At 47.0% G+C, this 25,310-nt stretch overlaps 1 protein-coding gene across 4 annotated transcripts in view; it reads left to right on the top strand.

The window, feature by feature from the left end:
* The window catches only part of CTNNBL1 (catenin beta like 1), a 163,653-nt gene extending 139,655 nt beyond the window's left edge, over positions 1 to 23,998 (top strand). For 3 of the 4 annotated variants that reach the window (XM_082361971.1, XM_082361974.1, XM_082361973.1), the window contains 3 exons: positions 12,354 to 12,491; positions 12,721 to 12,793; positions 23,806 to 23,998. In XM_082361971.1, coding sequence (XP_082218097.1) covers positions 12,354 to 12,491; positions 12,721 to 12,793; positions 23,806 to 23,894 — 300 coding nt within the window. In that variant the 3' untranslated portion in view covers positions 23,895 to 23,998. Of the gene's footprint in view, positions 1 to 12,353; positions 12,492 to 12,720; positions 12,794 to 20,145; positions 20,241 to 23,805 lie in introns of those variants that run through there. The other variant, XM_082361972.1, reaches the window with a different exon arrangement.
* The last annotated feature ends 1,312 nt before the right edge of the window (positions 23,999 to 25,310 follow it).

The raw sequence follows: 25,310 nt of genomic DNA, 5'->3' as shown, positions 1-25,310 counted from the left end.
CCTTCTAAGCCACCCATTCCCTTTCACAAACTATACCTTCATTTATGAATACCAGTAGATAGGTAACCATATGTATCATTCTTGTGATTTCCCTGTGCTCTCTAAACCTGGTAAGTCCTCAGATGTTTGTTGATTGATTGAATTGATTGACTGGGACTTTCTTCTTTAATGTGATACTATTACAGGGTAAATGGCAGAGACTCTGAATTCTGAGGCTGGACTTCAGATACCAGCATGTTCCACACACAGTCCTTTCATTCCACACACCTCACCCCCTTTATTTTATTCTTTGATTAAACTTTCCTCTTCCCTCTTTTCTTCCATTCACAGTAACTTGTACATGGTCGACACTTGGTGATTGTTAAAATGCCAAAGTATATATTCTTCGTCTTTGACTGAATGATAATTAGAAACAAATTGAACTTTCCCTAGACTTTTGTAGGGAAACAGGCATGGGACAATTAGAACTCCTGCTCTGACGGAATTCCCCAAGTTATCTGCTGAAGGAGATTTTCAGGGCTGGTTGAAGGAGCACCTGGGAGTCCGAGGACTAGGATTTTAGTGCGGGCACCCACCTCAAAATCACTGCCTCGCCACACCTTGTCACTGCGCCTTGTGTAGCCCCAGATTCTTAGCCATAACGTGGCATCAGCAAAGGCGGTCTCTCAAATCCCCTCCAACTTAACGTTTTCCCTCAGATTCAGGTGAGCATACTTTGGTAATTGCCATTTTTTGAAAATGAAATGGATTAAAAGCACAATGAGAGGTTCATCAGCGGCTGTCTTCTTCACGGAGTGCCAGCAGCAGCCTAGTAGAAAGCTGCGCGTGAGGTAGGGGGTCAGATAAACCTGGATTTGAATTTGAGCTCTGCTGCTCCCTAGCTCTGAGACCTTGGACAAATGAGTTGACCTCTCCAAGCTGTGATTTCCTCATCTGTAAAATGGCCATCACACTTCCCTTTCAGTGCTATCATGAAGACTAAGCCTAAACTATGTATTTACTTTGTTCAACAAGTAAAAGCTACTGCTGCTGTTAGATTTTCCTAGCTTCCTTTGGAATTCCCGTGTAACTTTTAAGTATGCCAGGCAGTCCTTTTCCTAAGAGCGTCCTCCTTACCAGATAACCCAGAAGGAGTTGTCCTAGCAGACCAGAGCATGGGCACCATCAGATGCTTCATCTGAGGTGAAACTGCAATAGACTTTGGTTTTTGTTTGTTTTTTTTGGGGGGGGGGTGCTTTGTTTTGTTTTTTGAGAGAGACCAGAGTAAGCTGTTGGGCGTCAGGGAGCAGCTTGCATGTAGCTGTTAGAAACTTGGGCTGCTTCCCACAAGATTATCTATTATCAGCATTGAAGAGGGTGTGAAATTGATTAGCACTGACGGAGAGTAATGGCTGCAGCCACTCTCGCCAGCACTCAAGGTGCTTCTGTGTGCCACAGGCACCGGGCCCTGCCATTCCCTGACAAACACCTGTCTCCTTGATGCCAAGGCTGTTTTGCTGGGCACTGGCAAGCATTCCAAGGCTATTAGTGCTCAGCAGCCTCAGTGTTGCTCAGAGAGTCGTGGCGGGGTGGGGGGTGAGGGACGTGCTTGTGAGCAGCGCTCTCTGCCAGCGCTCAGGCTCATGCTGCCAGATGAAGCCGCCTCACAGGTATGAAGTGACCTGGAACAAACCACCTCTTTTCGTCTCTCCTTCATGCAGTCTACTCTCTTAAGTCTCTCTTAAACGATTTGTTGCCTCACCCCACCCCACCCCGGTTAAACTTGAATGTCCTACACCTACTGGGAATTCAGCAAATATTTGTTGACCTGAATTGAATACTTTTTTCTCAGGCATTTGATAACATTGACTGTCAGATCCATAATGAATAAATATCTCACATACTCTGCCAAGTCTGCAACAAAAAACACCTTACATAACAGGGTCAGGTATTGACCAAGAGAAGGGGGATCAAGTATTGACATTTTTAGTGTCTCGGAGCCACCATCTTCCCTGCAAACTTCAGATTCCCATGGGCACGGTGCAAGTGTCCATGGTTTGCAGTTGACCAAGATTCACTGAAAAGAATCCAGTCCTTTGGCAGATGTTTCTCAGGCACCTGCTCTGTGCAGGGCATTAAGCTAGGCACTGGCTGGGGGTGAGCACAGGTGCAAGTGTCAAAAGAAGAATGGGCCCCAGGAGTACTGCTGCCGCTGCTGAGGCCTGGAAGAAGCCAAGGAACAGGGGGGAAGCCATCTGCACCTCGAGTCACCCCTAACAGTTTTGTAGATGAGGCAGAATTCAAGCTGAACCTTAAAAGGAGGCGACATAGAAGGCATTTCCAGACTAGAGAGGAACAGGAGCAAAGGAGGGGCAGTGGGAAGCCAAGTTAAGTTTTGGGGCGAGTGATAAGTTATATTCCAGGGCAGAAGGTGTGAGGGGGGAGCATGGGCTTTAGAGCCAGGCTTCTTCTGGTTCTTCAACTGCGGACAAATAGCCTAACTTCCCCAGCTTTATTTTCTTCCTTTCTGGTGTTTTGTTTTTAAGGTATACATCCCAACCTGTGGGTCTGTGAGGAATTACATATTTAGGAATTTGGTGACATAGCTATAACACACGTGAAAGCTGCTTCCACAGGTCCTGGCCTGTAGAGGTGGTCAGAGAACCTTTATTTTTTTTTTCTCTGTGAGCACTGTTTCTACCACCACCTCTCTGCACACACGATTTTCTTCCTTCCCTAATACTGCAAGATTTTGTGTGCTCTGAGTCCCCTCTACTCCCACTTCCTCTCCTGCTGCTGTGCATTAGCTTCCAGCTGTATAGCCTTTGCATTCGCTTCTCCCCGTCCTGCCTCTTCTCACGCTGGTGCCTCCTTCTACCTTCAGGTCTCAGCCTAAATGTCGCCCCCTCAGAGAGCTTTTCAGTGGCACCCATACATAAAGTAGTGTCCCCATCGCCAGTGCTTCTTCGTAACCTGTAATTATTTTATATGTTTGTTTACTCTCTGTCTCTGCGACTCTAATCTCTTGTTCATCATATTCTTAGGACCTACATAGTGGTTAACATGCAGTAAATGAAGGACAACTACTCATGAGATAAAATTAATATTTGTCCGTGGGTATTAAGGAAGATAGAGGGTCCTGAGTTTTCTACATTACATCTAAACTCTCATTTTAACCCTAATTTTTGTTTTCTCTGAATAGCCCCATCATCAAAAAAATATTTTTTACAACTGTGTAAATTCTGTGGCATACCTGTAGCTATATTAAACACACAAAGATGCTCCTATTTAGAAGAGTCTATAGGACAAACTGATAATTGTATACATACTCAGTTCAAATCACATTACCTACAATAATCTGTGACTAGGAAAGACTTTCACGTCTTGGGCAGTTGCCCAATGCTTTCACGTTATACTCAGTGTCCATGCGACTTCAGGGCCACAGTGTATCTGAACATACCCTTGGGCTTCCTGGTTAACCTTTTAAAGGGCATGTAATTCTTAAGACTCTTCTAGTGAGCAGCAGTTCTCTGTGATCTATAAATACCCAGGGTGCTTGTCTCAGCAGATTTCACCTGACTCCCCAAGCAACAAGAAGCCCAGAAAATACCAAGGCCCCTGTTGTTAGGAAGATATCCTGACTTCTCATGGGTTCCTTCTGGCTTCTGTTGGTTAAATGTACAGAGATGCCAGGCTTCTGAGTGTCAGAAGTAAGACATAATTATATAGATACTGGCAGGGATTTTAAAAGGAGGAGGAGAGCCTTGAAGAGAGGTTTTCCTTCTTTTAGTTCCTAGGAAAATTATTCTCAGCAGGTTTATTCAATAAAGTGTTCTCGCCACATACTTTGCACCATAATGACTTACAAATTGCATGCTAATTTTGCCACAGTTAAATCATCCCAGGCTTTATCCTGGAAAGAGAAAGAGGGACTCCTTGTAATGAAACAGTATCCACAGGCCCTGATGTCTGAAACAGACTTTGACTGTTTCCTTAGCATTTGAAACTCATTTAAGGATTTGTACAAAGGGGGTAAAGCGCAGGAACGAATGAGTGGGATTGGTGATCGTAAAGCACTGGTAGGTGTGTAGACAGTGGAAGTGTGAGACTGCCGTCAAGTCTTCTGCTAACTGCTGGAAGCTCCTGGGCAAGCCTAAAAAAAGGGAGTCCTGCTGAGAGTTCCTCTCAGCTGTTCTTGAAACAGTGGTTCCCAAACTTCTCAGTCTATGAACTTGGCAGAACACAGCTTACAGTCAGTAGAAGCCAGAGGTGGTGGGGCAGGAGATGCTATGGTGCTTTTCCCTGTCCTGCTTCCCTCTTGCCTAGATGCAGATTTATCCATATGCCCCTTCACCCGCTCTCTCCTGCCTCCCTGCCCGCGCCCTTCCCGATCACAGTCATCCTTCCTACCATTGGAGGAGAAGTTGGGGGGCCTGAGTTCTGGCCCCCCACCTCTGACTCTTACCTTGCAGTGTAGCCTTGGGCACTCCGTTTTGCTTTTCTCATCCTCTCTGTCCTCCTCTCTCAGTGGAGTCCACAGTCTCTCCCAACTTCACAGAAGCCCTGGTTCTCTCAAGGCTGGCTTATATGTTGTGAAAATTCAGATGAATATTCTAGTAGTCTAGTTGTTTGTTTGTTTATTTTTAGCAAATTTAGAAATGGATGGCCTACCTGTGATGGAGGTATCACGGTACCATAGAAGGAACATGAACCCAGGGGTCATACAGCCAAAGGTTAAATCCCAGCTCTGCCACACATAAATTCTGTTCTTTGGAGAAATGCCTTGCTCTGTGTGTGTATGTGTATTAGTTTTCATGATAGTTTTATTAGAGGGTCATTTTGAAGATTAATGAGATTGTTTGTAAAAACCTGGCACATGCTCATGTGTTAAGGCTGGCCTAACACATAGTTTTCCCTTTGTGGGCAAACTCTGGCCTGATATCCTTGGATTCTTATTAGAGCTGCTATCAGCTGTATATTCTCAAAAAAAAAAAAAAAAAAAATCCCTTTTACTAATTCTCCAGCCTCTGTTTCCCGTGCTGAAAGTGACCTGCAGTCCTAGGATCCTTCTCTAACAGTCTGCCCTATTTCAGAAGCTCTTGGAGGAAGATTCTGTTTTGCTGTTGCTTGTGCCTCCCCCATCTCCACATACCTATCTCTCCCTTTGCTTTGGAAGAAGAAAGGAAATTGGCCTTTTCTCAATGGTGGGGCAATTCCTGCCCATGACTACAGACAGTAACTGTGACCCCCGCTGGGTTTCTGAGTCATGTCCTCTCTTATTAAGAAAAGAGGGATTCCTGTTGGCTTCATAGCAGCTTCTGTTATGACTGTCTCCTTCCATCAGCGAGGGGCAGCTCGCTGCCTGTCAGGGGCAGATTAGGAGTAGCATCCAGACGCTCATTTGGAGGCTTGCGACTTGCCTGCGGAGAGAGATAGAGGCACCTGGAAAGGTAGTGATTTGGTAGTGCTCCCGAAGACAGATTAACATTTAAAGTGAGGATGTGGCTGGAGGAGGGTTAGAACACACACACACAGCCCTGCAGAAATGGCACCTTGATGCCGCACGTACCACCTCCTTGTGTGTCTTTAGAGACGAAGCTGTTTATTTTAGCAGCCCCCAAACAGGCTTATGCTGCTGTGAATTGCAATCTGTTCTACTTAATGAGCTATTCACTGAATTACCATCTAAGTTTTTTATTCTAGCCCTCTCTTATGGAATGAACAAAATAAAACCTTTCAGAGTGTCTTTTTTTTTTTGGGTTTAACTCTCCCAAGTTGCATGTGGAATTTGCTGGTCTAGCTGTAGATTCCCACCCCCCTCTTTTTTTTAAAAGTGTCTTCAATTTATAAGGAAAAGACAGGCAAAGGAGCCAGATGACCTTACATTTAATGCTGCTGGTTTGCAGTAGTTCCCAGATATGGCATAAAGAACTCATATGCTAATACCAGAAAAGGTCTATAAAACAGACTTTTTCCTTCTTTGAACTATGGAAGTGCTCACAGGCTTGGAGCCAGACTTGTGTGGGTTTTTATCCTGTCTCCAGCACTTAACTCAGCTCTGAGCTTTGTGACCTTTGGAGAGTTCTCCAACTCTTCTAAGCCTCAGTTTCTCATTTGAAAGTGGAAATAGTAATGATTCTTACCTCTTGGGGTTTAAGGAAAAATGAGAAATCCATGAAAGTGCTTATTAGCACAGTGCCTGGCAGACAGTAAGGACTCAGGAAATTTTGCTGTTATTATTCCATTTTTGCTGCCCATCCCTTGTCAGAGTGAAAGGACTAACGGAAAAAGGTTTTGGACTAGGAAATCATGTTCCAGTCAAGTCTCTAACCGAAACTCAGTGACTGTCATTTGACATCTATCTCAATTTTTCCATCTGTGAAATCTGAAAATGGTGTTTGCTGTACATACCCAACACCGGGCATATACAACAAGTGAGGTTAATGCAGATCCGCTGCTTTGAAAAGTAAAAAATGCTGTATGTGGCTGTTGAGTTGTCATTGCTTCACAGAGAAGACGGTCACCTTCACTCTTCTCAAAGGTGAGAGTTGAATGAATTAATTTGTGGAAGACATCCTTTAAATCATAACTCTCCTGTCGTATTTCAAATACAATTCAATGTATATATAGATTTTCACTTTGAAATTTTGTAAAATACGATATCTTTACAATACTTAAGGAGGTTACTGATTTTTTGGAATTTCTCTTTAATCTCTATTAATCATATTCCCATTTTAAGAGCACTTGATTTGCCTGCCCAAATTGTTTTAAAATAGCCTGTCTAATATAATAGCAGATCCAGGGGTTGTCTCTTTCTTACAGGGAAGTTTAATTTATTGATGAGAGGACGAGCTAATTGTCAGTGCTAACCATGTCCTGTTGAGGTGACAGTTTGTGTCTTCTACTTGAGGCATGTCTCCCAGTGACTCTTCTGACTGTCTAGGAGCACTGTCAGTCAGCAGCTCCCGTCTGTCCATTTACCCATATGCAGGCAGAAACTCACTGCACCTGGTTATGAAGGTGCTTCAGTCGTAGATTTGCCACAGGTTATCAAAGCTAAAAGGAACCTTCAAGAAGGCCAGATCAGGGAAGACAGAGGTCAGCCCCCTACACTCCCCAACCTGTGATTGGTGTAAACAGTGCTGACTGATTTCAGTGTTCTTCCCCTACTAAGCTCCAACTTGGCTGCACAATGCTTTTCCAATATGGTAATCTACAGGTAATTACAGTGAATTAGAGTTGCACTCAGGAACCCTATTTCCCTCCCCTGATCCAGCTTAGGCTTCTAATTTCCAAGCAAAGAAGCCAAGGCCAAGAAAAGTTAAATGACTCGCCTACGGACACTAGTAAGTTAGTATTAGAGTTGGGATCTGATCCCATTTGCTTAGTTCTTTCAGATGTCTAGGTCTTCCTTACGCACAGAAATCCAAAGAACCATATCAAGTCCTTATCTCAAGATCAAATTTTTATCTAGTGTCTTAGAAATGGAGAAAAGGAGCCAAAAATGCATTAATCCATTTATAAGAAGTCGACTGTTCACACATTGTAAGACAGGGGTGGATAATAAAGGTGACATACCATCCTTCTTCTTTCTAAAACAGACCAGAACTTGAGAAGCCTAAAAGAACTGTACCCAAACTTCCTTATTTTCCATCAGAATAATACATAATCACCCTGCTTTTTTTAGTTTCCCTTTAAACATGGAGTACACATTTGTGCTCAGCTTCCGTGAATCCACTCAGCAGTAAATATCCCATGCCACAGAGTTGTAGCAGGCTAGATTAGGGACTATCCTGACAGCAGTCACCTTCTCTGTGTGCTGGTTTCTATGATGCTTCTAAATCTGTCAGGGCAAAAACTCCATCTTAGAAGCCAATCTGTGTTTCAGCTGTGTGCCTGTTCAGTGCGGTGATGGTGATGCCTCTCTTGGAGACGAACTGTAATCATATCTCAGATCTGCATTCAAAAATTTCACTTTCAAATCATGTGGCCTTGTGTCTAAAAGTAGAATGTCGAATTGAACGTTGTTAGAATCTTGAAGTTCTGAGGAAAGAGGAAAAATTAGGATTTGGCAGTGCTCTCTTGGGTCCATCCTTTCCACATGACAGTATTTAGAGAAGTTGGAAGGTACATTATGTCTGGTTAAAAGAAGATCAGATTGTGGGGAAGAGTGTGAAAAAGAAAAAATCACCAGGGGCACTTCTGACGTAATTGGAGAAATTTAATTTTGCTAAACTCTATTCCTTAAGCCTTTCTGTTATTCAGTATCTTCCTTTGTTCTCCAAACAGCTCTAAAACGTATACCTACACAACCATGGTAGTATGAAAAGAGCCCATTCTTGGATTTGAATCCCAGTTCTCCTACCCACTAGCCTTAGGCAGGTTGCTCTGCCTGAGTCAGTTTCCTCATCGGAAATGGGGGTAACAGTCCCTACCGCGTAATATTTGTGAGAAGTAAAGGAAGTATAGGTAAATCCCTTGGCACTATAATAAGCCCCCAGTAGACATTAGCTGCTCCTCCAAGGTGGGTAGATGGTGGTAGCAATGGCTGTTATTCAGACTGCCTCACACAACGCCTGGTATGTAGTAATCAATCAAAAACTATGATCTGCCGGTAGCTAGGATCTAATAAGCAAAGAAACACTCCCTTCTTTCTCTTCTTTCTCTCTGTTAATGACAGTGATATTCCACTCTTGTTCTCTTCCACCCTAGCTGAGTTGACCCATGCTATTGTTCCCTCTGTTTAGAATGTTCTTTCCAACTTGTCAAATGCCTTCAAAATCCAGCTCAAATGTTACATTTCCCTTGAATTCTGCTGACTCCTCAAAACAAACTTAGTGTGTCCTTCTTCTGGAGTCCCATGGCACTCAGTACAGTTTGAGAGGTCCTTCATAATAGCCATTACTACATTTAAAAAAGAAGTTTGTTCATATTTGTTAACCTCATTAGACTTTAATCTCCTTGATAATGTAGACTGTCTTATTTATCTTTGCTGCCCCTGGTACATCATGTAATACCTGGCCCATAGTTAGGTGTTCAGGAAATCTTTACCAGGTAGATGAATGAATATGTTTCTCTCCAATTTCCCATGTTTGCAAACCTCTAAGGGTTTGGTCTCTCTCCTCTCCTCTGCTCCCCTCCCCTCTTCTCTTCCCCATCTGATATACTTCTCACATAGGCTGATACTGTGGCCTCCGAGCTGTACACTCTGCCTGCCTCTCAACACTTTAAGCCGATGTGTCCGTCGTAGAGGTGTTGGCACATCCTCATTCACTTTCCTGCACAGTGTAGTCTGCAGCTCATCATATCTCACTTCTCTGGCCAGCATTCAAGCCTCCCACCAGCTAGCCCTCCGAGGCACTGTCCCTCGCCATTTCCTAATGTTTCCCCTCCTACCCCATCCACAGAAGTCTTAGCACACACAGCTCGTTAATACCGCTGAACTTCTACCTGCATTTTTCCAATCCTGTTTCACAAATGGCTTTTCAAGAGTCTGCTATGCAAAAAAGTACCATGCAAGGTGCTTTCTAGGGTACAAAGCTGATTTAAAACTCTACAACTCTTGCTTTCAAGGAACCTACACGGGAAAGAGGCACACATCTGATTAACTATTGCAGGACAGGGCATGGAGGTGCCATAAAAGAGGTACAAATCCAAAACTTGGGGGTTTTGAGGATTGGAAAATCATAGCAAGTTGGAAAACATTGAGAAGTTTTTAAAGATCTCAGGAGAAGTTTTGTAAGGAGTATCATGTTTTAGACTTTAAATACATTATGATAGAGATTGGGGGTTGGGGAGAGTACCCACATTACAAGCAAAAGTGAAGGGGCCAGAAAAGGGAGGGCAGGCCTGTTTGTGCTGTGTGTATGGGTCGGGGGCTAGTGAGCAGAAAGGAGGAACTGCATAAGGCATTTTGCATAAGGCTTCGGACCACAGGAAGGCCTTCATTCTTAAGGCATTCATTTTGCTGCGTCTGCCAGTCAGGAGCCTTGAAACCTTATCTAAAAGTCACTTCTTCCCAATGCCCTAACGTCTTAACCAGCCCTGATTAGCACCCACCACTTGTAATTACTTTAAATTTGTGGGCGCACTGTATCCCTTTACTTTTTGGTCATTTTCTGTGTTACTGTGACCTTCCCGTATAGACAGTCAGCTTCTTGGTGACTAAGATCAGGGCATCCCCTTACCTCCATTTTCATTCCTTTTCTGCCTTAACTCAATGCTTAGAAAGGTGTTCTTGCCACTAGGCACTTAGCAGGGTCCAGATCTGAACACTGTGCTTCATGTTATTCATTTCCACCTCAGAGGTGAATCAGACAGGATTCCTGTCCCCGGGGAGTCCATATTCTAGTAACTGGTAATTATGAGCAACTTACTTAACCTCTGTGTGCCTTGGATTCTAATTTGTACAGTGGGATTAATAATCCCTTCCCTGCTCTCTTTAAATTTGGTAATAAGGACCATATACATAATAACACTTTAAACTCTGCAGCATTATAGAAATGTGAAGTATTAGCAGCAAATGCTTTTTGCATGAGTGAAAGTCAAGAGTAATTTTCCTTCCTGGGCCCCCAGCTGCTGAACACTTAGGAGTTCTGGAGCAGGAAGTTATGATTATGAGCAAATGAGAAACTAAAGAGGCCCTTCTACTTTTAAACTCCTTGGACATCAGTCCAGTGCTCCATGACTACCTCATGAACATTAGCACTATCACCAGATTACCAAGGAATTTGCTACTAAACGAAGCTATGAATTAGTGGTGGTGATTTACTGGGCAGTGCAAGGCCTGGCAAATCTAGAGCCCTCTTTTGCCTCACAGACAGAGGCCTTTGGGAGTGAGATGAAAAGTAGCCTTGTGTAGCTGCAGGCTGGCCCCCTGGGCAAATAAAGAAGCATGTTATCTGCGTCTAAATAGTCTCTGAAGGATGCTGGTTGGAGATTGATGACCACAGTGGTAAGTCCTTCGAGTTTGGGAGAGTGGAAAGCAGGGTCCCAAGGGCTTCTGTCAGTGACAGGAGCCTGAGTTGTCAGAGGGAACCGTGGCCATAAAACCACTGACGGAATTAAGAAATGGATTGTTGTCATCAAAAGCATGGATTCAAGCACCTGTCTTCTTAGACCAGTCGCTAGTCGTGTAGAATGAGTCCCTCATCCAGTTCTGACTCCTGAGAGCTGAGAGCCTAAAACAGAGATGTCTTTTTCCTTTCATTCACTGCACGGATGTTTACTGAGCTGGGGATGTAAAGACAGAATTCAGTCCCTACTTTCACAGAGCTCACAGTTCACCCTCATGACATAAAGGGAGTTATAGAAACAGGGAGCTGATGATAGCTGAAATCAGTGTGAATACGACGTGCCAGAAGAGGTCGTGTCATGGAGTGACCTGCAAGGGTGCTGTCAGGAATTTTGGAAAGGAGGAGTTTTTAGCTTTAAATAATCAGGGAAGGCTCTGTAGGAGAGGTAGCTTAAAAATAGTGTTGGCTTGAGAGATACCCCAGAATCCCTAGGAAGGAAGGCCCTAAAGTCCCTGAGTTGGGAAGAAGAGCCCTCTTGGCAGAGGTGGTGATAATCCACTGGATGAGGGACTTTGGAGGTGGAGGGGAATGAAAATATTCTACAATGATTGTGATGGTGGTTACACAACTCTGACTATACTAATTGTATGGTATGTCAATTGTATCTCAATAAAGCTGTTTTTGTTTTTGTTTTTTCTAAAGAATCTGCTAGAGAGGAATAGATATGGGGACAGCAAGTCTGATAGGTCTGGGGTTACAAAAGTTTAGGAAAGAGACTCCCATCACTAATTAGGACTTTGGCCTTGAGGGAGTATTGAACTTGTGGAACAAAATGGAAAGATGGGCAGCATTTTGCATCTAACAAAATGTAAGCCAAAAGGGACGCATAGATTGGGTACCTGTGCCATCACCAGGGTACCAAGACAGAATCGTAGAGAAAGCAGACCTCTCTTCCCTAGGTTAACTTGATTTGGAAGGGAAAGAGAGTTAAGTATATCTGTAGAGAGGTTATGTATGGAGGCTGGAACCAAAGAGTAAAGAATGAGTAGAAGCAGATGAATAGATTTGTGTCCCCATCAGCTTATTTTTTCAGGTTGAATATGTTGATGAGATCATTTTGGCCCTGAGTCACTGTATAGGAAAAATGGACTTTAATCTTGACTCCCTGGGCCAACAAGAGAACATAAGATACTTCAGAATAATGAGAGAAGCAGGAGGCAAATCGAGGCAGAGTGGTTTTCTTTTGTTGTTGTAGTTGTAATTACTATTCTTCTGTGTATTATGGGTGGACTAGAAACCTATTCTTTCCTCCTTCACTCACTGTGTGGATTTTATTCCCAAACGTTCATTCATTTCTAGGACATGGTCCGGCGTGGAGAAATCATAGACAATGACATTGAGGATGAGTTCTACCTCCGGCGCTTGGACGCAGGGCTTTTTGTTCTCCAGCACATCTGCTACATCATGGCAGAGATCTGCAATGCCAATGTGCCCCAGGTAGGAGGGGGCTGCCCCTGGATGGGCCCTTCCTTCCCTGCCTCCTTGCTTGCCACCTGCTTAGGTAGAATGGAGTGGATCACACTCTCCTTGAATTCCTTCACTCTATGTGGGCCCTCTTTTTTAGGGATGGGGGTGAGGTGAATACTTTCAGTACGACGTATTCTGATGTCTACCAGGGCAAATGATGCTTTTTCTTTCTCTTTCCACTCTTCCCCTTCCTTATTAGATTCGCCAGAGGGTTCACCAAATCCTAAATATGCGTGGAAGCTCTATCAAAATTGTCAGGCACATCATCAAGGGTGAGTTGCACGTTGCTTGTGTCTGGGGCTCCAGGGAATTAGACGATGCTTTCTTTCTGTCTCTGTCAATATCCCTGGAATTTGGTGCATAGCATTCTCTGCACTGAAGGCTTAAGTGTGTTGTCCAGTTCAGTGTGTGTCCAGGTCATCTTGTCAGAATACCGAAGACTAACCTAGTTATTCTCTGCCTCTGACCCTCTAGTTCCAGAATTTTAAAAACACATAACAAGAAGCACTAGGGGTTGGAAATTTAAAAACAAAACAGAAAAACACCAAACAAGAAATAAACAAAAAAATCCAGTTCCAAACTGCATGTAGTGGAAGGAAATTGCTTTCTTAGGGGAAAAAAACAAGGAAGTAACAAGAACTACCTGGAATTAAGGCAGAAGGAAGTGAATCTGAGGCAGTGTGGTGTAGTAGAAAAAGCAAGCCTGCTTTCCAGTGCTAGCTCTGCCTTCCCCCAGCTGTGTGAGCATGATCTAGAAGAAATTTTGCAAAAGTTCACAAGATACTTACATGATAGCATCCAGTGTAGTGCCCGGCACACAGAAAGTGCTTGGGCGAATGTCCTTCACCTACCCCAACGGGCCTCTCAAATGCTGTTGTATCTTTGGCTGGACCTGACTCAGCTGGAGTGGCTCCCAAGAGGCCTCCGGTCTCGGTGAGCACGCTCTCAATCAGCTCTGCGGTGCGGTTCCACCCTCGGGCCACTTAGCACAGACTCACACGCGTGGCGGCTAGAAGCCCGTATTGGCCTTCACAGTACTGATAATGCCAGAGTTCAGAGAGAGAGTCGTGATGGACGTAACTGCAGGCACATCATCTCTCTCTCTCTGACCCTTGTCCTGCCCACTTCTAAGATGAGAGATTAGGCTAGATTTACTCAAAGGGTTTGCCTGTAAGTGGCTTATAACTCCCGTTACATGTGGGAGATGAAATGTGGAGATAAATGATACATATAATAAAGTGAAGAGAAGTTAAGAGCCATGGGTTCTGGGATCTGGCTCCTGAAACAGAATCCTGGCTCTGCTGTTTACTGTGATACCTTGGGCAAGGTATCTAATTGCCCTGGGACCTCATAGATTAGGTAAAAGGATTAAATGAGATGATATATGGAAAATATCTCAAGTTAATAAGTTCTTGGCAAATGTTAGCTATTATGAGTATTACGAACTATTATGATGATGATTATCATCAGCAGCATTATAAGTGAGGCATGGCTAAAACCCCATGGGAAGCCTTGCCGGAAGAGTAACATTGAGCTGGGTCTTAGACATTCCAAAACAAAGGAACAGTGTGAGTGAAAACATAGGACTGGAAATCACATGATCAGCACAGCCCTCCCAGGAGGGTGGGGTTGGTAAATCCGTCGTGCCCATTTTGCAGATGGAGCCTTCGAGGCATTGGAATGTATTGTCTTCTCCCTCAGAAGGAGGAAAGGGGGAACTTGTTCATGAACCTAGCCTAGCGTCTTCCACAGTGGCATCATGGGTGCTCCCTCCTCTTTCTCAGTGTCACATTCACATGAGTTACTGCTCAGAGTGTCATGCCACCTCCTGCCTAAGGTGCAGCTGTGGTGATTTGCAACCCCAGCCTTTAAATGGCATTTACTTTCAACGCCCACATGTTCAATTAGAACTTTTTATTACTCTCAGCTCTACTCTCCTGCATTTAGGCTTCTCCCTGCACCTCCATTCCTGTGATCAAAACAGTGATCTGAGAAAGGAAAAGTGTTTTTAACAGGTGCTGACACGTAGTAGGTGGATGCTTTTCTTTCAGAGATCCTAACACATATACCTGAGGTTATTCAGGATTTTCATTTGCTGTGAGCCAGCCTCTGTCTCCCTCAGATCCCAGTTTATTCCCCAAGTGCCTGTTAAAGCACTGGGCGCATACTGGGTGCTGAATAGACATTTGTTGATTGTTTGGGCAGGTGAGCAGCCTGCACAGATGCTGTGTTCATTCCCACCACTCTTGTTCCTTTCCCCTGTTGCTTTCTTTTCCCGCTCTGTCCAGACTCTCAGATCCATCCTTCCAGACCCAGGTCCAGCCCTTCAGCTCTCGCCATCACCCTTCACAGCCAGTCCATTAGTAAAGCTGCCATGTCTGCCTCCAGTCTCCATCCTGAATCAATCCACTTCTCTCCATGTGTTATTTCCCATCTTAGCACCCAGTTTATTTCCTTCCTAGCCCTTATCACAATCTGTAATTATTTTTATTTATGTCTTTGTTTCCTTGGTTTGTGTGTCTCATACATTAAAATGTAAGCTCCGTGACGTAGGGACATTGGCTCGTTCCCCGTGTCTCCTCGGCACCTAGAGCAATGACAGGCACATAATGGACACCCGGTGAATATTTTAAACATTGTTGAATTAAACTCTACCCTTGTGTGAATTTAAATTGGCAAATGTTTACTGAGACTCTCCTCAGGGCTCGGCACAGTGCTAATACTGTGCTACTAAGGTGTCACACAGCACCTGCCCTCATGGAGCTTATAGTCTTCTGGGGAACATAGATGTAGAAATGGCCAACCATAATCAAGCTAAGTGAAATACACACTCCAACAACTACTCAGCTGGCATTGCTGGGTGCCAAGCTCTGTATCCAGTACTAGAGATACAAGGAATAATAAATAAGCAAGATCCCTATCCTTGAGGGTTCATGGTCTAGCTGGAAGCGATACTCGAAACTAACCATGATGTGCTAGGTGCTGCGTTAAAGTTGTGAACAGCATTAAGGGAGTGATAAGGGGGCAGTAATGGAGGCACAGGCCATACCAAGGAATCCCAGGGGAAGAAAGGCTCCTCCAGGACTGGGAATGGTGTCCCAGAGGGAAAGGCACGTCCCAGGCAGAAGGAGCAGAGGTCCAACACAGGACATCAGTGGCCTTCATACGGACTCTGCCACATCAGTGGAGGCCAAGCAGGGGTGAGGGAGGCTGGAGTATTGGGTGGGGTTGGGAGTATTGCTGGGCAAGTCTCTCGAGTTCTGTTGGGTACACGGTGAGTTTGGGGTACGGGTAGCGCCTACATCCCTTTGTTGGCCAGCAGAGAGTAGACATTCTCATTGGGGCGGGAGAGGTGCTTGTTTGGACAATTTGAAGTCAGTAGTATGGAGGTGGTATTTAAAGCCAGGAAATTAGATGTCGTTGCCCAGGTCAAAGAAGTCCTCACAGGACGCTGACCACTGAAAACAAACAAAAGAAAGAGTTCTCTCCAGGTGGAAGGTTAAGGTTATAATAAAGGGCTCACGCTGGCCCCAGGAAGCCCATCTGCCTGCGGCGCTGGGTGGTGGAGCTGTGCCACAGGCTGCCTCTCAGCAGGCCCTGAAAGTGGTGCAGTGAGCACCCTCCGGGCAGTGCTGAGGTTGGAAAGGGGCGAGGCTACTGCAGGGCTGGGTAGGGGTGCCGTCCGGGCTCTGCTCAGGCCCACCTCCTAAAAGCCTTCCCGCCCTCCCCCTCCTGCCTCCACCCTTCACTCCATCACAGTGCACGAAAAAACAGAGCCTCAGAAAGAAAACCAGCGCATCAGTCTGTCCTCTTTGATTTTAATTTTGTTTTTCAGTTTGGGTTGCTTCCTTTTTTTTTTTTTTTTTAACATGCTAATTATATGCAAGCTTTTTTCTTTGATTTTATGGCCTATATATTTCCTAACTTTTGCTGGCAGGATGACAGCTGATGTATCCCTTGAGGTCTCAGGAAAACGCTGATGAGGCAAGCCCAGCAGGGGACTCTTCCCATTATATTTCAGTCCCCTTTCTCACGATCTTCCTCCCTCCTTTTCTGTTGGGGGTGCCAAGAGAGCTGGGAATAATTGATGGCTCATTAAAGTCCCTTGGCTTGCAGACTGCTTACTCAGTGCTCCCAAAGTCCAGCTTTCCCTGAACTTGAGGCAGCTCTGACCTGAGGCCTCTGCTGCCCGCCTAGGGGACGGTGGTCTCTGTGCCAGAGAAGGACCACGTGCTCTGAAAGGGCAGTGACAGTCGTCCTGGCTTTTATCTTCCGGTGCCTGGCGCACGCCTGGTGCAGAGAAGGGGCTCAGCTAATGCTTATTGAGGGTGCTGCTGAGGTTGTGCTTCAGGCTTCTTTGTGCTGTTCCAGAAATCCGGGACCACTGTAGGTAGAGTGGTCACTCCCGAGCATGTCCTCTGTGCCAGGCTTTTAATGTATGTTCTCTGGTTCTCACGACGGTCCTAAAAGCAGGATTACAGTCTCCATTTTGCAGTTAAGGTAACCAAGACTTGTGGAGGTTAAGGGATGTTACCCAAGTCATTATTAATGCTGGAAACTGGATCCAGACTCAGTCGGTCTTCCATCTGGCAGAAAGGAGAGCTCTAACTGTACCAATTGGCTGATACACTCCTACTGCATTTTAAGAAAGAAAATTCAGGGCATCCACCTTTACAGAGTACCCACTGGCATCACAGGGCACTAGGTGGGCTCCTTAGATGAGTGAGACACTTAGGAGGCCCTGTCCCCAGGGCAATTCAGTGCCATCACATGTGAAATAAATAAGCACAACACAAAGCAGATTGACGTCAGTGCTAAGATATGGAGTGAGACTCAAGAAAGCACAGTTAATTCTGCTGGAGATTTAAAAGGAGCTTGAAGATCCAGAGAGGCTGCACAGAGGAGGAGGTGCTTGGGGTTTTTTTTTTTAATTGTGGTAAAATATGCATAGGAGTTACCATTTTAACCATTGCAGCTATCACCACCACCTGTCCATAGAACTTATTATCATCTTGCAAAACTGAAACTCTGTACCCATGAAACACTTACTCCCCATTCCCTCCTCCCCCAGCCCCTGGCAACCACCCTTGTGTATTCCGTTCCTGTGAGGTTGATGACTGTAAGTAAGGAGATGGCTTCCTGAAGCCTGTGAAGGACCTCCATAGGCAGATGCAGATGTACATTGAGTGGTCCTCTCCTTGGACATGGAGTAGGAGCTGTGACCTGGGAATGCTTCTTAGTATAAATACTTGTGCCAAGGGTTACCATGGAAGCCTCTGGTGAGTCTCCTGAATGTTTTAGTCACTGGTGAAAGTTGTTGGAAGGTCAGGTGGTGCTGGGCTGTTTGGCAGAGGAAAGCTTAGAGGATTACTGACTCAAAACTGTCACTGGTGGCGAAAAGACTGAGCCAAAGACTTCAGAATGCTTTCAGAGATTGGCTCCCGGCCCTTTGATTTGCTTGTGTTCTTTATGGCTTGAAGTCTTCTCTCAGAAGCTCATAAACATGTATTTCCATATTGATTTCAGCTCTTGGTAACCTGAGCTTTGCTTCTGTGATTTGAAAGCTGCAGAAGCTGATAGGGTTTCTCTCTCTTTCGGTGACACGTTGATGTGCGTGACTTGCACCAGGCCATGGCTGCTGTGGCCTCTAGGGTTGGGAGGCAGGAAAGGACCCCGGAGGGGCTGTTTAACCTTAGGCAGCTACTTGCCCTCTCCCTAAGCCACAGTGTCTGTAAGATGAGGGTAATCTGCCTCAAAAGGTTGCTGTGGGAATTAGATGAGGTGCTGCAGGTAAAGTGCCTACATGTTGGCACATAATAAGTGCCTGATGATGGTAGCTACCGTCACCATTGTGATTCGCATCCCAGCTCACGCAGGAATAAGCAGAACTGAGAGGCACAGACCAGCAAGAATTCTGGCTCTCTGTAACTTGGGGTAAGTTAGTAGATAACCTGTTTGAGCCTTCCTTTACTCCTCTGTAAGAAACAAACCGAAAGTGAATACTGCCCCAAGGAAGGCTGAGGTTGAAATGCAGTTGGGGGCCTGGGACAGAATACCTGCTCAGTAAATGCAGGTTCCTTCCTTCCCTTCCTTGGCTTAATCCTTTCACCGGTGCTGGCAGGAAAGCCCATGGACCAGCACCCAGGCCATACTCCTCAGGGCCTGGTAGGGGTGGAAGGGGTAGGTGGTGCTTTTTCAAGCAGCCGAAAGGTCTGTGGGAAAATGGTCTATGGGGATGTGACCCTGTTAGCGCCGTAAGCAAAGGATAAGTTTCCTTCTCCTCCTCCTTTAAGTAGGTTTCATTTTAATCGGATCCCTGATGAAGCTTATATCCCCACTGCAGCCCCAGCACAACTTCCTCCTCCTAGAGAGGTAACATTAGTCCCTCCACACTCATCCTTGTCGTTAAGGACTCTCTGTTAGACCTCAAAGGATTTTACTTTCCCAGTTTCTATTTTGTGATTATTTCTATGTCTTCAAGCGTTTTCAGTGTAAAAATATTGGCGTTCCGCTTCTCCCCACTCACCCTTCCTCCTGCACTTTTTCAAGGGTGAGTGTTTAAGGCTTAAGGTCCAGGGATCTGAACCAGGCTTGTGAGCGCTGGTCCCAGTCTCTGTCCTCGAAGACAGTCCTTCCCCATCCGCCAGCCCAGGTGTCCCTCCCTCTTCCTCTTACCAAACACAGAACAGCTTGTGTTCCATGTCTGAATAGTAAACCTGCTGTCTAAAGTTTGCTTTAATATTTATGCGTTCAGCACTGCTGCCTGTTTTTGAGCTCCATGAAAGCCTTTATTGTAAGAGCATTTGAAAATGCTGGAGAAGTCGAGAAGGGAGTCTATGTGTACACCGTGTTTCTCACTCTCCGGCCCGACTCACGCTCTTCCTGTCTCCCCTCTCCCTCTCCCCCACCCTGAAGTTCTCCCTTCATCTAGCGTCTCTCTTTTTCCAGCATTCTCTCCCTTTCTTACACACACACACACACACACACAAACGCGCGCGCGCGCGCAGAGCAAAGAGAACTCTTTCCCAAGACCTCTGGGAGGAATCCGTTCAATATTTATAAACTGCTGCAGCAGCTTTAATAACCAGAGGTAGCTGGCGCCACCAAGGCTTGCTCCAAACAGGATTCTACTCTGGAAACAAAGAATGAGTTGGGGTAAGGGGTGGAGGGTGAGAGGTGAGGTGCACAGCTGGTACCAGCTGCCACGGCCAGTGGGAGAGCGCTCAGGGCTTGTCACACCCGCTGGGCCTGGCCCTGTGACTGGCTCGCTGCGGGATCCTGGCCGGTCACCTGTCCATCCAGTTGCAGTACATTTCTGAGAGGCCTGCCAGCCCTGACACTCAGTGACCTGGCATGAGGGAGCATGGCCCCAGCAACAACCCACTCCACATCTGTTCTGGCTGCTGAGGCCCCTTTACTCCAGGACATTCCCTCCAGAGCCTTACCTTTTTTTTTTTTTTTTTCCAAACATCTTTATTGGAGTATAATTGCTTTACAATGGTGTGTTAGTTTCTGCTTTATAACAAAGTGAATCAGCTATACATATACATATATCCCCATATCTCCTCCCTCTTGCGTCTCCCTCCCACCCTCCCTATCCCATCCCCCCATCCCACCCCTCTAGGTGGTCACAAAGCACTGAAGAGCCTTACCTTTTATGAGGACGTTGTAGCCAGATGCCCTGCCACAGCTGGGCTACTTTAGAGATTTTTTCCCCAAAGGATGGGGAACAGGCAGGGTAAGATACTGCCTAGGTAAGAGGATGCCACTTTGGGGACCAGCTCCCCAGCCCCACCCCCATGGCTTTTGACGTGCCTTTTTCACTTCTGACACATGTTCTTGGTTTGAATATCAGCTCCTCTACCATCCTCGACTTGGGCAGGTTGCTTCAGTTCTCTAATACGCCTCAGTTTCCTCATCTCTGTAAACAGAGATGGTGCTCTTTGCCTTATAGGATTGCTGCAAAGATTATATGAGACAATATAGATAAATGCCTGGCACGTAAACAGTGTTCACCACATGTGAGGTCCCATTCCACTCTGTACAGGATAGCCCCTCTTCCAGATCCTACTAACTTCCTTCACAGCCCATCTCCAGAGAGCAGGTAATCTGACTGTTTCCTCCTTCCCCGCATGCGGAGCAACAGAGGAGACTTGTCCGTTGGGTGGGTGCTCTGTGTACAGCGGTGGCATGTGTTTTTCTAAGTCCTTGGTAGGGATGATTCAGCAGGGGATTGATACAGACTTTGGTCCTGTACTCTGCGCATCCCTGGAAAGAGATTAGGTCCCTCCAGGGAAGTTGGCTTTACTTGGAAAAAAATCACTGCCCCAAAGAATCAGACTGTTTCTCCACTTCCCTCTCTCCTGGGTCTGAGAATACATTAGGAGAACAAAGTGTTAGTCCAATCCATTAAGACTTGCTTTCAGACCATGCCTCTGAGGGTATTAAATGCTATAATGGTCATTTCTCTCTCTCCTGGGGCAGCAACTAGATCATTCACATGTGAGTAAGAGATACCACTTACATACAGCCCCTAGCCTTCTCCCGCAGCCCAGTTTCTGTTCTCCCATCACCCCAGCCCTCCCTTTAAGGAGCCTTAATAGAAGGGATCACAGCCATTTGCTGTTGGAGGTGATGGATAGGCCTAACAGAAGAGGATGATTTCCAGGGGGAGACACACAGCTGGCACATGTCTGAATCCCAAGTCCCGTTTTCCGGCACATGTCCAAAGTAATAAAGAGGACAGAGGAAAAATGAAGAAGTGGCAGGGGCAAGGTTATTTCTCCATCATGGTGGGGGATGGGAGGTAGGGGAGGGTTTGCAGGCTTTCTTCCCTTTCCCCACTCTTTGTCTGATTTGGATGAGCAGATGTTTTATTATGCAGAAGCCTCTTGCAAGAGAGTTTTCTATTGTTCCATCTCAGGCCACCCCAGGCAGGGAGCTGGGGGCAGACCCGCAGGCAGTCATCCTGATCCACTGCCCTGAGAGCTTATTCACAGCACCAGACTGGTAGTTGGCTCTCAGCCCGGCTCTGCTGGGAATTTAGCTGAAAGTAAGGCGAAAGCCCCTACCTTCATGAATCTGTCAGTCTAGAGGGAAAGACGGGACAAGTAGAGGATGATCTAGAAGTCAGGCCTGCGGTGGAGACAGAGGCCTGAGGACAGGAACAGGAGTCAGAGGTGAGCGGGCGGGGCTTCGTGGAGAAGGTGTCCTTGAAGGATGTGTGGTGTTTCCCCCCAGAGATGTTGCTGGCCTGAGCGAAGCAGGCTCAGGGAGGGAACTAGCGTATCTTGAACATCTGTTATTATAGGTTCTTTACATGCATTTGTGGAGGGGGAGACCGCTCAAGGCCACCTAGGATTGTGAGTCAGAGTCAGGATACAAACACAGCCCACAATGTTGCACCATCTCCTGCCTGAGGGCGGGGCAGGGCACCCTCAGCACACAGAGGAGTTGGATCTCCGTCTCCCCTCCCCGTCCACTGTGCTCTGTGCACCTGCTCCTGGGAGTCACCGCAGGAAGCCCGGGGCCCCACTCACCACTCGGGCCCTGCACTCTCGTCCCTAAGCTCCACACATCATTTCTGTGCCATATCGCACCCCTTCCAGCCTCCTAAAACCAATTGACCACATAATCTGGGGGGGCCAGGACACTTTTGAGAATAAAAGAGAGGTGTGTTAAGTACTCTGTTGGGATAACAGGGGAAACGGGACCATATGTTTACCCACCTTACAACTCTTTGATTATGTCCTGTCATCAACATCATGTCCTGTATTCCCATCCTCTTTAGGCGTATTTCCTTTATCTCCCTGCTCTAACTAAAACTGTCTCTACCAGGGATGGGTCCTCTCAAGTGGTACCTACTTTCTCCCACATGCCTTTTACCACTGGAGACGGGGAAGGGGGCCTTCCACGCTCCTCCTGGGCGTCTCTAGACCATTCTTTCTCCCTCCCTCTTTCCAAAAAACACCCATTTGTTTCCATCTCATGTCAGTGGACTGTACCCCAGGCCCCCTCCTTGGTGGTGCAGACACCTGTTCCCCTTATTCCTTGGAGGAATTCCAAGCTCCCTGTCACCCTCTCCACTACCCTGTTGTATTTCTTAGCAACTTCACTATCCACATCTCTTTCTCTCACGCCCCATTTCCAGTCTGTCAGTAAATCCTGCTGGATCCACCTTCAGAATACATCTAAAATCTGAAGACTTCTCACCTCTACCATGACCTCCTTGGACCAAACCACCAATCAAATCACATCTCCTTCCTTCTGCCCTTGCCACCTTCAGGGTATCTTCCACACTGCAGCTAGAGTGAGCTGGTTAAAGTCAAATCATGTCATTCTTCTGCTTAAAACTCTCTTATAACTTCTCATCTCAGGGGAAAGTCCAAAGTCCTGACAGTGGCCCGACACGACCTGTGCCCCGCCCCTCCCCGGCTCTGAGCTCCGTGCTCCCCTCTCAGCCCCTGCTCTGCTGGCCGCTCTGCCACTCGCTCCTAGGTATTCCCCCACACACCTGCTTCAGGTCTTTAATCAAATCCCCCATCTCTGTGAGGCCTTCTGACAGCCACCCTATATATTTTACTTACCTTTCGGTTTGTCTCCCCCACTAGAAAGTAGGCTCCGCAAGTGCAGAGGTTGTCACCTGTTCTGATCAGGACTTTATCCCCATTGCCTCAAATAGTGGTTCTCAAATGGGAGCAGCATCCGCACTGCCTGGAGGACTTGTTCTCACAGACCGCTGGGCCCCATCCTCAGAGCTTCCTAATAAGTAGGTCTGAATTGGACCCCCAAATCTACATTTCTTTTATTTTGGCTGCGCCATGCGGCTTGTGGGATCTCAGTTCCCCGACCAGGGATTGAACCCCGGCCCTGGCAGTGAAAGTACCGAGTCCTCACCACTGGACCGCCAGGGAAGTCCCCAGATCTGCATTTCTAACAGGTTCCTGCGTGATGTTGCTGCTGTTGGTTGGGGTCGCCACTCTGAGAACCACTGGGTCTGGGGCAGCACCTGCCCATAATAGCGTCCACTGTGTGTGTTAAGTGAAGAAAGGCTGCAGCTAGGAGGGGAATGCAGGCAGGGACAGGGGAGTTGGGCCCTTTCCACCGTGGGCCTTGAATGCAAGACCAAGGAGTTTGCACACAACTGCCACCATGGGTGCCACTAGAGGCATTAGAACAGCACACACCCCACGGGAGCTGGGGTTCAGAGAGAGGTATGATGTGACCCGGCCACGAAGGACCCCACGCCTCAGATTCATGCCTAACCCTGCCTCTGTCTCCCCAGAGTATGCGGAGAACATCGGGGACGGCCGGAGCCCGGAGTTCCGGGAGAGCGAGCAGAAGCGCATCCTGGGCTTGCTGGAGAACTTCTAGCGGCCCCTGGCCCTGGGCAGCAGGGACTCTCTCTGGGCCTCCCCCAGAAACAGTTTTTACGGAGCTCGATGTGACTTTTGGACAAATAAAAGCTAGTTTTGGTATTCCTGGGCTGATGTTCTCTGTACCTTCTAACCTTTACCCAACACCTTTCCCAGCAGTGCTCACGGAACGCGTCTGAGGAGGCTTAGTGGTTGGCCTCCCGCTTCCAGTGAGGAACCTGAGGCTCTGAGAGCAGATGAGTGATAAAGTGGCCACTGTGACTGCCCTGGGGGTTGTGGTGAGGCTGCCCGTCTACGGCTGGAAAGGGGAAGGCATGGACCGGGGGCCTCTCTGGGGCTTCCAGCCCTGACACGAAGAGCCTGGGCGTGTAACACGGGGCACGGGGCTCGTGCAGAAGCACCCTGGGGAGGGCTTCCTGGCACTGCGAGACCGCCCGCAGAGCACACAGTCCTCAGAGCAGCGGTCTGAACCCCGGCCACACGTCAGAGTCGCTCTGGTTGGAAGGGGGCTTAAAAGTACATATCAGTGTGGGGCCCCACCCCAGAATGATGAAATCGGAATGTCCAGTGAGGCCCAGGTGCTGGTACTGTCCTAAGCCCCCAGGTGGTTCCTAGCGTTAGGGTGAGAGCTACCACTTCAGAGTAGACAGGGGGTCCACATCCAGCTGCAGTGTTTACCACCTATGGCAGTTTGGATAAGTGATTTCACCTTCTTGAATCTCACGTCCTTCATCTGCAGAGTGGGGGTAATAATACCCATTTGGTGATTTCTTTTGTCCTTCCCTCACACGTCTGTGGCTTCAGAATTGCAGTCTCACCCCTTTTACAGGGACTGTGAGAAAGCTGGTCTCCTCCTCTACAGAAGTCAGCGGTCCTTGAGCGTGTTTTTATTCTGTCACAGAGAATAGAGTCCTCGTGAGTGAGGAGTGGGAGGACAACGGACTTAGAATGAAGTGTTTAGCCCAGGGTCAGCAGGTCAGCTACGAGGGACACCGCATGCTCTGCGCTGTGCCCGTGGCCACCATTCAGTCAGAGCAGCTCTGGCTGCTCAGTGAGCCCCCAGGGGCAGGGCTCCAGGCGGCCACTACCATCTGGCCAGAGTTGACATGCCGGGAGAAACTGTTCGCCATCCCAGGCAGCCCCCCAGGGGGACTCGGAATCAGATGGCACCTGTATCACCCCGGATTGGGCTGGTGACGGAGCAGTGGGTGAGGCAGGCCCTACCCTCCCGGTGCTCATGTCCAGCCTGGCGGGAAGATGGACGGTGTGCCTCTTACTACCATGAGGTAAGCGCTCCCCAGAGAGGCATCTTGAGCCTGCTCCAAGGCCCGTTACAGAATCAGAGTTGCCCTACAGTCACATTGTGGATTTAGTTTTTGTTTTTTTTTTTAATTTTTATTTTTTTATTATTTAT

This window comes from Balaenoptera borealis (assembly GCF_965194805.1).
Source record: "Balaenoptera borealis genome assembly, chromosome: 16".
Taxonomy (NCBI): domain Eukaryota; kingdom Metazoa; phylum Chordata; class Mammalia; order Artiodactyla; family Balaenopteridae; genus Balaenoptera; species Balaenoptera borealis.
The sequence above is the reverse complement of the archived record's forward strand: the minus strand, read 5'-3'. Positions and strand labels throughout refer to the sequence as shown.